Below are 10975 nucleotides of genomic sequence, written 5' to 3'. Positions count from 1 at the left end.
AAGTCACCTGGCAGTTCTCTCCCAAGTGGTTCCACTGCTGCCAGCATTAAGTCTGAGTATGATTCAGTGGGCTATATAACACTTTTAATTGCCAGGAAATGTCTTTAAAAGTTTTGGTTCAATACACTTACCTGTTGACCAAAAATAGCCTTAAACCTATACACTTTTTTTTTTTTATTTAGTAACTTTCAGGAGGGTGTACTCATTTTTGCAACACAAAATTTTATCACTTTGATAAGAAAATCTTATTTTGCTGAATAATTTTGGCATTCTTCTTTGGTAATTGATCAAGAAGGCTTGTTGGAACATTACATCTCCAAAGAACCCTAACATGTCTTCTAAGTAAAGAGTAATTGCTGAATTTGTTAAGTTTAGAGGGGGTGTACTCATTTATGCTGTGCACTGTAGTGTGACACGGGCATGCATCTATAGGGACTATATGAGAAAAATAAAAATGAATCAATAGAGGACGAGGTGAAAATGTGTCTTACACAGGATCATAAGGAGCAGGACCGAGAGTTGCCATCGGATCAGTTACATGGGAGCCCATTAATGAATACTGTTTTGAACTCTGATCCTGCAATATTGGTAAATACAAAATATATACACCATATCATTCGTTATCATTCTCACTATCACTGTCACTCAAAGATAATTTTGTGCAATCCTAAAAATCACATTAACTCAACAGATTGCATCATTAAGATGACTGAAGCTTTGGCTAACCAGTGGCAGAGCAGGGTGTATTATGGCCATAGAAGATCCAGGAAAAACAGGCAGAGGAGCTTGAGGATGGTGTGGTCTTCTCTCTCTTCCCTTCTCTATTTCTCTCCTTAAAAAGGCGATCTCGGCTTGAAGGCTAGCCATTTGATGGATGTGGTCTTTCTGGATATCAATGAGCCCTGATCCAGAAAATATTCATTCAAATATTCAAATAGCCTAATATATAGAAATATTCTATAATAACATCAAATATTATGCCTTTAGTGAATAGTATAAGCATGCAAATTAGAGACAGAACACACATTTTCTATCAAATGTTGAACATCACTTTGTCATCGAGTCTCAAGATATAAGATCTGAGAGAAACAGCAATACCATGCTCTCCTTTGTTCTTCTCCCTGGCCTGCTGGATTCTGAAGATTTCCTCCTCAAGCCTTTGGTTCTCCTGCTCCACAGCAAGAACATCAGGGTCCAGCAGTCTGTGAGGAGACTTCATCCCTGGTGGGACAGAAACAAGATATGACCCTGGGGCTTGAAAGAATAGTGCACAATGACCACAAAAAATATTCAGACACTTAGGCAATACTTCAAAATGTATGAATGTCATAGGATTAAAATATAACACACTGTTCAAAATTAAGACTATTTGGACATCTTCAAGTCGACAAACAACGTAAAGTAGTGACAAACCAACATCGTCATTCAAAAGTTTGGGGTAAGAATTTTGATGTTTTTGAAAGAAGTCAATGTCTACCAACGATGCATTTATGTGATCAAATACAGTAAAAACAGCAATATTATTTAAAAAATACAGTAAAATAAATACAGTAATATTATTACATTTTACGGGGGGGGGGGGGGGTTCAAAATCACAGTTTTTGAAACTATGGCTCCATTTCTCAAAACTCTACACACAAAACAACAAAACACACACACACACAACATACAAAACGTCACACACATCTTGCAAAAGCAAACACTCTTTAAACTCTTCTAAAAATGGTATATTTGCATAGTAACTCCACACACAAACATAAAATAATTAGCCACATACATGCCAAACTACACACATGTGAAAAATGTAAAACACTACTCTCGTGTGTCTTTTGCTTGTTCAGAGAGCAGCAGAGTGCACAGGAGTTTGTCATAGCATTCTCACATACTGTACATGCATATATGCACATATACACTGTATATACAGTATGTATGACTGATGAATTTTACACAGTTACGCAACTGAACTGAATCAATGCTCAACTGACTTGAGCCGTAGAATGACACTATTGACTTGTTAGAGCTGCTACAGCAGAATGTGAATTTGATACTATTGTGAAGCTGCTGTGAAACAATCTATATTGTATAAAGCACTTTAGAAATGAAGTTGACTTTCTGACTTGGCTTGTATGCATGTTCAGTATAGATAGATAGATAAATCAGCTTTATTTATAAAGTCAGCTTTATTTATAATGCGCTTTGTACAATATAGATACAGTGTAAACAGAAATGCAAGGGGGTAAAAATAATTTATTTCTAAAAAACTACTTTTCATTACTAAGTGAACAAATGATGTATAAGTGTTTTCCCAAATTAAACAAAAGAGCTGTTAGTTTCGAATAATGTGTGTAATGTAGAGAACTGTTTAGAGTTTTGCAAAAAGTTTGTTTTACAATATCAAACTGAGTTTAAAGCATGTAATGTGCTTATAGTTTTGCAGTCTTGGTCTAAAGGTCTATAAGTGAATGGTTCCACTAAGTGGGCCTCAAGTACCACTTTTAGTGTCTAAGCAATTAAAAAAAAACTGTAATATAACTGTTTTCTATTTTAATAAATATATTTAAAAATGTAATTTATTGCAGTGATTCAATGCTGAATTTTCAGCAGCAATTACTCCAGTCTTCAGTGTCACATGATCTTTCAACAAATATTATTATATGCTGATTTGGTGCTCAAGAAATATTTATTATTATCAATGTTGTGCTGCTTTTTTCAGGATTCTTTGATGAATGGAAAGCATTTATTTTAAAAGTTTTTTTGTACCAACTTAAATCTTTACTGTCACTTTTGATCAATTTAATAAACCCTTGCTGAGAAAAGTATTATTTACTAAATAAATAAATATCAAAATCAATCAATCAATCTTACTGACCCCAAATTTTTGAATGGAATTTTAAGTGTCCAAATGCTATATGATGTTTGTAATATTAAGAACTGTGTTTAGAGTTTGTTTTACAATATCAAACTGAGTTTAAAGCATGTAATGTGCTTATAGTTTTGCAGTCTTGGTCTAAAGGTCTATAAGTGAATGGTTCCACTAAGTGGGCCTCAAGTACCACTTTTAGTGTCTAAGCAATTAAAAAAAAACTGTAATATAACTGTTTTCTATTTTAATAAATATATTTAAAAATGTAATTTATTGCAGTGATTCAATGCTGAATTTTCAGCAGCAATTACTCCAGTCTTCAGTGTCACATGATCTTTCAACAAATATTATTATATGCTGATTTGGTGCTCAAGAAATATTTATTATTATCAATGTTGTGCTGCTTTTTTCAGGATTCTTTGATGAATGGAAAGCATTTATTTTAAAAGTTTTTTTGTACCAACTTAAATCTTTACTGTCACTTTTGATCAATTTAATAAACCCTTGCTGAGAAAAGTATTATTTACTAAATAAATAAATATCAAAATCAATCAATCAATCTTACTGACCCCAAATTTTTGAATGGAATTTTAAGTGTCCAAATGCTATATGCTGCAGCCACAGTTCAATGATGGTACCACTCACGTCTTCCTTTTGTCTTGCCTTCAGCTATATGTTTTGCCTGCTCCAGCGTAAGAGCCTCTGCTTGAAGGTCATGCATATTGGCCAGAACCTCTGGATCAGAACCACCAAACTGCATGTATGCCAGACGCAAAGCTCTGTTACAAAAACAAATGCACCACAGAGCTAGAGTGTTCTGGATGGTTGCTAAGGTGTCACTAAATGGTTGCTCAGAGTATCCTGGGTGACTCCTAGGCAGTAGTTTTGGGGTTATTAGGTGGATTCTATCATTTTATCATTCTGGCATAAAACGTAAGTTAAAAAGACCAACCTTATCTGAGCAGAGAGAGGTCCATCCACAGAAGTGATCAAGTCAAAAGTAACATGTTGTGTCTTCTTTTTCTCTGGTGGGTTAGAGGGGACTTCATTTGAACTGGGCCTACAACATCAGTACAGTATAAACATGCATCAAGTGATTTATAGCTTCTCTGCACACTTCCTGTTTCCCTCCACTCTCTTACCCTTTCACTGAGTTGATGTGAGAGCTGAGCTGATGCAGAACCTCCTCGTTTCTCTGTTCCTGATACCTCAGTTCTTGCAGCACTTCTTCAAGATGTGCCGTCCTCTCCCATCCTGCCAGCTCGGCAAGCCGCTCTTCTATTTCTGGAATAAACACATCATTAAAAAATAGTTTAGAAGAAATTCACATGAAAATGTCCAGTACTTGAGGTGCTTCAAAAAATCACAGCACGAGTTTGCAGTTGGTAAGTGAATTGTTATTTGTTTCTCAAATGATGATGTGTTTAATAAAATTATTTTCTGGAAATGACATTTAAAACATTTTTGGAATAAAATTTAGCTAAATAATTTCTCGCATTTTAAGTATGCTAAACACTCATTTAAATAATAGTTTCACATTTTTGCATAATTAATAAAAAATACAGCTTTATTGAAAATGACGCACAAGTGTTTTTTACCACATTTTTCTATCACTTTTTTCCTTTGGACAAGTAAATAAATACACAAATGTTTGGGGAAAAGAAAAGGAAAAACAAGGGCAAAATTGATACAAGTGAAATTCTAAGGTAAAAAAAATGAAATTGTATTTTTTTTTGTAAAACATACTCAAATATTTGTTTTATTTACTACTTCATAAAATATTTTTGATTCGTTCTACAGTATAGAAATGCTAGAGGTTGAAAACTGTTTTATACATTCCAAAAATAAATAAATAACTCTCTCTATATTTTTTTATTTTTTCTAATTGTGAATATATCCAAAGAGCTTACCCTCTCTCTGCTTCTCCAGCTGATTGTTGTGTGCTCTGATCTCAGCCAGTCTCTGCTCATGAAGAGCCCTTTGCTCATCAGCTCTCTGCTGGAGAGAGGTCTGCTCCTCAGATACCTGAAGAACACTTACCCAGTGTCCAAAACACATAATACCACAGGTGCAAACACAATATTCACATTATAAACCGATTTTTAGAACTATAACCTATATCAAACCGACCTCTTGCTGTCTTCTGGGCAGGTTTGGTTCAAAAGACATCCTGAGTTTTTGAAATTATAATAGAAGATAATCAGATGCAGCATAAAAACCACTTTGAACCAGATTTATTGTCTTTGTATGTGGTCTTGTACCTCCTCAGTGAGTTTGTTTAGAGCAGTATTCTCTGACACATTGTCCTGTGCACTCTCTTTCTCATCCACTTGATGATCTCTCTTTTCCTTCAGCTGGCCAATGGAAACATTACAGTATTTGATCACCAAACGTTTTGGGTAGGTATGTTTTTTCCCCCGTCTTGAACCAAACATCAATATTTGATCAGATACATAAATAAAATGGTAAAATATTACAACTTAAAATAACTGTTTGAATCCGTTTAATTTATCTTGTGATGGCAAAGCTGAATTTTCAGCAGCCATTACTCCAGTCTTTAGTGCCACATGATCATCCAGAAATCTTTCCAATATGCTGGTATTTGTTTAAAACATTTCTTAATATTATCAGTGTTGAAAAGCAGTTGTGCTGCATTTTTTTTATTGTGGAAACCATAATCAATTTTTTTCAGGATTCTTCGATGAATAGAAATTTAAACAATTATTTAAATGAGAAATTTTTGTAAGAAAACTCTTTAGTCACTTTTGGTCAAATTCATCCTTGCTAAATAAAAATATGAATTGCCTTCAGAAATATCTTACTGACCCCAAACTTTTGAATGGTAATGTATAAGGAAGACACATGAAATGGAAAATAAAACAAACAGAACTGTTTATTCAAATTATACGTTTATAATACACAAAATATTTTATTAAAACATTGTTCAACTGGAGTTTTTTGGAATAATTAAATAGCATTCAACTACTTACAATAATTAAATCAGGTGTAGGATGCACCATCTTCACAGCTGCTTTCTCCGTTTGCGTGAATCCCCTTTGTCTCCATAGAGCGAGTGGGTCTTTTAGGTCTGTGCCAATGCAGAATTTGGCCTTGTGTTTATCCAAGAGTGCAGTAGAATGGAATGCCATCTTACAGTTTCGACACATTAACTCCCCCAAACCTTCCATCTCTCCAGCAAGTACTCTGTAGAATTTAGAATCCCCCCCCCCCAATCCAACTTTTACCCCCCCCCCCTATTCAAACTTTAAATTGGGCTGATTCTTAAAAAATAGGAATATACTTTTAGTTAGAATGTCTGCCTTAACTTTTACGTTTTGTGCATTTGTTGGCTGAAGTTTTGTTTGTTGGTTACAGTCACCTTGGAAAAAGGGAGTGGTGAAGAATGGATGAGGTTAGAGCAAGAATCCAACCCTTCAATGTTTAAATGCTTATTATTTTTATCCTTTGCATGCATATTTTGAACGTTACCACTTGCCCTCCTAAAACATGAAGAATGTTTCCCCAAGTGTTTCAGCAGAAAACGAAAGGCTGGACATATTTGGCAAACTGATGCAAAATATTTATTACAATTTTTTTCTCCGATCTTTTCATTATGATGCAGTAGTTTATGTCTGCTTCGTCTCATACAGATAAACCCATACATGACACCTTTTATCTTCTCAAATCTGTAAATAATGTTATCAAAATAATCTTAATCTTCCAAAACTCACAATTTTTTATTCTTATATTTTTTACAATCCACCCTGAATATCAAGGCTGCAGAAACAATATAATGCAAACAAAAGAAGAACAAAAAAACAACTATGTGGGAATTTTTACAGCTGTACCAAAATTAAAAAAAGAAACTTAAATCTGCGATAAAGCAATTTTTATACCCCATCAGCAAAAACAAGGTACAAAAAAAGGAGATGCACAATTTACACCAGCAGTCCCTCATGAAACAAAGAACTTTTAAAGATGGATCTCAACTTCACTGCCAGCAGCAGGGATAGAACTTGGCGCCCAAACTGAACTGTTTAAAGAACAACAAAGCAGAACAAAGCGTGCAAACCATCTTACTGAATCGCTCAAAGTTCAGAGTCATTACAAATCATAGACAGCTCAGACCAATCCCTGCATTGTAAACATTACATAAGCCCAATAATGTTTAATGCTTTCTATTCCATTGGGTAGATTTTATTAGGGTTTTGTGAGGGAATAAGTTCATCAGACCTTTCTTGTGTTTATTGAATACCCCTTATCAATCTACATGCAATGAATGTAAAGCTATTGAAAATGATTGCCACAGCATTATTTCTGTAAGCATGAAAATGCTTTCAATAGAGTAACTCTCAATATGGTTTAAATCAAACAGCTTTTAGGTTAAGGGGGAAAAAAATGTTTTACACCATATATGGATGCAAGAAAGAAAACTGTCTGTTTATGATTTTTTTGGACTTCAATTTTTCCTAAACAGAACCCAACCTAAGTGAACTGAACATCTGTATGTTCGCCAAGCTTCCCAGAACGCAGCATATAAAACATAGACCCTTCCATCCAAACGTTACCTTTATTCAAAAACCAGTTCCTGACAAACTCTTCCACAAGCTAGGTTTCAACTTTTAAACATCCTTTAAAGGTTTTCTCACATGTGTACTTGGCAGACATATGAAATCAGGTATATTAGTATGGTTCAGCAGAATGAAAAGAGTGAAAATGAGCAGTTTGCTGGAACTGGAGCCAGAAATGGACTGATGTTCTAGCTGCCAGATTGCATGTGACAGTCCATTCAGTGTTACTTTAGTTCTTCCTTGCTGCAGGGATGACTGGCTTGAGTTCATTTCTATGAGGGACTGGGAAGATTGAGAATGATTGTTTCATCTTAACACTAATGCTACGAATAGTTTTTCGCGAAAAGGAAAAAAAAAAAAATTTAGAAAGGTGTCAAAAGCCATTTTACAGAACATTCAGATGATGCCTTATTTCATGTTAAATCACGGTTATAATTGGTGTTATTATTATGAATGTCTTTTTTTTTCCCCAAGCAAAAACAAAAAAGATCTGGTGGAGGGTGTTGTGTGGCTTTCTTTGACATTTCTAGTTCAGGATAAAGAACAAAATGCAGACAAGGAGACATAGGGGGGAAAACAAAATCAAACAAAAAGACACTGCCTACGAGCTGACAAGTGAATTCCTTTTCTCTCCGCCTGGGATATGACCGATGTTCCTTGTCCATGAAAAGAATCTCTTCTTCTTTTAGTTTGAAACAAATGGGTGTGATGGAGGAGACAGATTAAGTGAAAGAGAGAAAGGGAAATGTGGGAGGGGTGTTTAAAGCCACATTAGGTATCATCATCATCGGAGGTCTGGCTGCTACTGCTCGTCTCAGACTCAGAGCACTCTTCCAGGCCAGGGTTAGGGGCGTTCCTCCAGGTTAGCAGGGTCACACTACGGGGCTTCAAGAGCACACCGTTACGTCCCAGACCAATCTTTTTCATCTGAGAGCAAACACACATATAGTCAGGCACAAAGGAAATGAACTACGCGCAGGATGAGCTTCAATTTACACAAAGAATAAACAAACAAACAATGTATACATGTCCCATACCTGTTCAGTTTTAGCTTGAAACTCTTTGAGTTCATCCTCGGTGAGGGGCTGGAAGTTGTCATCATTTTCTGGGTATTCTTGCCATCCCATTGCCTTCAGCAACCTGTCATAGAGGATCCACATGTGTGAGTATGTGGATTGTGGATATGTTCCATGTTGTTGTGATGTGAGCGGATCAATGTGTGGCTCTGTTCAAAAACCTAGTGTGCTGCCTATTAAGGTAGCATTACACCATAAGTGTGCTAGTTATACATCAAAGATAACTGGTTTTGGCAAAATTATATCCTTCATTATGAATTTAATTTGAAATGCAATGTGATGAAGCTCAGTGAAAAAATAAATTTAATGTGGTGTTTGAACCGAGATAAATTTGCTTGCAAATAAGCAAATTTCAATTAAAAAAAATAAAAAAGCATATAATATTATAATAAATATAATAGCATATCACAATAAAAAACATTTTTTATTTATTCCACAACCAAAAAGCAAAATGAAATGAATAAAAAGTTTGTATCTTTGTATCTTGTATCTTTATGCCTAGAATATTGCAGTGCTAGTTAAGCAACATGCGATTAGGCAACTTATGAACTCAATTGTCTTCCATGTGCATAAGAAGTGCTATTCGTATAATACATGACGTTGCTGCCCATGTACAACAATCCAAATCAGTCACCTGCGACACAATTTAAAAGGATAGTCCACCTCAAATTGATAATTCTGTCATCATAGGCCATAAATGCCACTAAATTGGACAAATATGCCCCTGCACAAACAAATTAAATCTATTACGTCTGTTGCTAACAAAGTGACTATGAACAGACAGTGTCGATTGCGGCATTAAATTAATATCTGCTCATGTTGCACCGTATTTCCAGTGTTGCACATTTTAACCAATCACAATTCTGTTGAGCTTAGGAATGCAATGGGCAGTCAGAGGCGTTCAGATGAGTCATCGTTCGAACTCATCAGTTTTGTTGAGTGCGTGCGCGTTCGCTGACTGAATTCCGGACTCTTTCGAATTCTTTCATCATAAACAACAAAGTGCAGATGGACGTACAATGTAAGAGATTCATTTCACAGTGTATACAGTTTCAGTGATTATAACGATAGTTTAGTTTTTTTGAGAGTGCTTAATGCTTAAATTCGCGATAGATCAATGTTAGTGATAATGTCACTTTCTATATATAATTTATTCGCTGTTTGAATAACCGTGGAAAGGAAACGTTATATAGCCTAATTATCAATTTCTAACGTTTTTATTAAGATCATATTTGGGAGCACCTGTAATCACGTTAAATACAAATTCAGTCCCATTAAACTTGTTTTTTAGCTTACATGACACGCATGTCTGGTCCTTGCCTAAAAAGATTGGTTTATGATGTTTAATACATTTGGCTGCTTTTAGCCTTACCCTGAAGTTGGTTCACCCTCCGCCTGTGTCTGTCATCATTTACTTAACCTCATGTCCTTTCAAGTCTATATGTATTTTTGTTTTTCTGATGACCTGAAAATCTATTTGAAAGAATGTTTTGTTTCGGTTCCCAATGACTTTCATTATATTTTTTGTCCATACAAGTCAATGGGAACCTAAATTTTATTAGTTACCAAGATTCTTTAAAACATCTTTTGTGCATAACATGAATGTGAGTAAATGATGACAGATTTTTCATGTTTGGGCGGACTACACCTTTAAATTATTAGAAGGCATTTGCTCATGTAGGCAGCTCACTAGAATTTGGAAGTGAGCTTATACGCGTCTGATGGAGGAGAATGTGTTGAAGTGTTTGCATGTGGTTGCTCTGACCTGTGTTCCGCCTCCAGAGAGCTGGACAAGTGCTCTGGGTCTGAGTCACTGAGAGAGTGGGAGATGCCGTTCTCATGACTCTCTTCAAACTCTTTTGGTTCTGGGGTACTTCCCTCTCCCTAAACACAAATTAATCCTCAGCAAACAAGAATTTAAGGTTGAACAAATCTGTTAATTGCTTGCTAAACTTACTGAAATCATGGAAATAAGCAATAACCTATGCATCTGTTTTGAAAACCTGGTTGCTGATGGCTATATAATGCTGACAAACAAAACAGATGGAAATTATTTTTATACATTACATAATTTGACTTTCTAATCCCAAAATAAAAATCTATTGACAACATTGTAGGTGGATTTGGAACTGATAGAAGCAGGAAGTCTCCAAATCTGTTAATAAGCCAATTCTAGATAATCTTAAACGGAGCAAATAATGGCAAACTAATTAACCTAAAATGCAACAGATTATAGATGAATTCATCTGCACCTCTGCTGGAGCTCCTGGGCTGTGGCAGTCACTCACATCCCCATTTCTCTCATCCTTTAGCCCACGCAGGAACTCACTCTTACGGTCTGTGCTGCGCCGCATCAGCTTTAGCCGTGATGGGGTGATGTCTATGGGAGGAGTAGTGCTGGAGGGTGGCTATGGGGAGAGAGAGAGAGAGAGAGAGAGAGAGAGAGAGAGAGAGAGAGAGAGAGA

At 35.6% G+C, this 10975-nt stretch overlaps 2 protein-coding genes across 3 annotated transcripts in view; both read right to left on the bottom strand.

Annotated features, from left to right (window-relative positions):
* LOC107684240 (coiled-coil domain-containing protein 17-like) overlaps positions 1 to 6082 on the bottom strand; it is a 7912-nt gene extending 1830 nt beyond the window's left edge. The window contains exons 1-10 of the mRNA XM_016480458.1: positions 5854 to 6082; positions 5127 to 5217; positions 4994 to 5049; positions 4774 to 4888; positions 4006 to 4147; positions 3816 to 3923; positions 3509 to 3642; positions 1103 to 1221; positions 727 to 912; positions 492 to 577 (exon numbers count right to left, since the gene is read on the bottom strand). Coding sequence (XP_016335944.1) covers positions 492 to 577; positions 727 to 912; positions 1103 to 1221; positions 3509 to 3642; positions 3816 to 3923; positions 4006 to 4147; positions 4774 to 4888; positions 4994 to 5049; positions 5127 to 5217; positions 5854 to 6051 — 1235 coding nt within the window. The 5' untranslated portion in view covers positions 6052 to 6082. The remainder of the gene's footprint in view (positions 1 to 491; positions 578 to 726; positions 913 to 1102; positions 1222 to 3508; positions 3643 to 3815; positions 3924 to 4005; positions 4148 to 4773; positions 4889 to 4993; positions 5050 to 5126; positions 5218 to 5853) is intronic.
* A 493-nt stretch (positions 6083 to 6575) lies between these two features.
* LOC107683959 (GC-rich promoter binding protein 1-like 1) overlaps positions 6576 to 10975 on the bottom strand; it is an 11930-nt gene continuing 7530 nt past the window's right edge. For both annotated transcript variants that reach the window (XM_016480059.1, XM_016480069.1), the window contains 4 exons: positions 10763 to 10918; positions 10276 to 10394; positions 8472 to 8574; positions 6576 to 8361 (listed from right to left, as the gene is read on the bottom strand). In XM_016480059.1, coding sequence (XP_016335545.1) covers positions 8206 to 8361; positions 8472 to 8574; positions 10276 to 10394; positions 10763 to 10918 — 534 coding nt within the window. In that variant the 3' untranslated portion in view covers positions 6576 to 8205. The remainder of the gene's footprint in view (positions 8362 to 8471; positions 8575 to 10275; positions 10395 to 10762; positions 10919 to 10975) is intronic.

The sequence above is a fragment of the Sinocyclocheilus anshuiensis genome, unplaced genomic scaffold (genome assembly GCF_001515605.1).
Source record: "Sinocyclocheilus anshuiensis isolate Anshui unplaced genomic scaffold, SAMN03320099.WGS_v1.1 scaffold629, whole genome shotgun sequence".
NCBI classification, from domain to species: domain Eukaryota; kingdom Metazoa; phylum Chordata; class Actinopteri; order Cypriniformes; family Cyprinidae; genus Sinocyclocheilus; species Sinocyclocheilus anshuiensis.
Note: the sequence above shows the minus strand (reverse complement) of the source record. Positions and strands in the feature narration are given on the sequence as shown.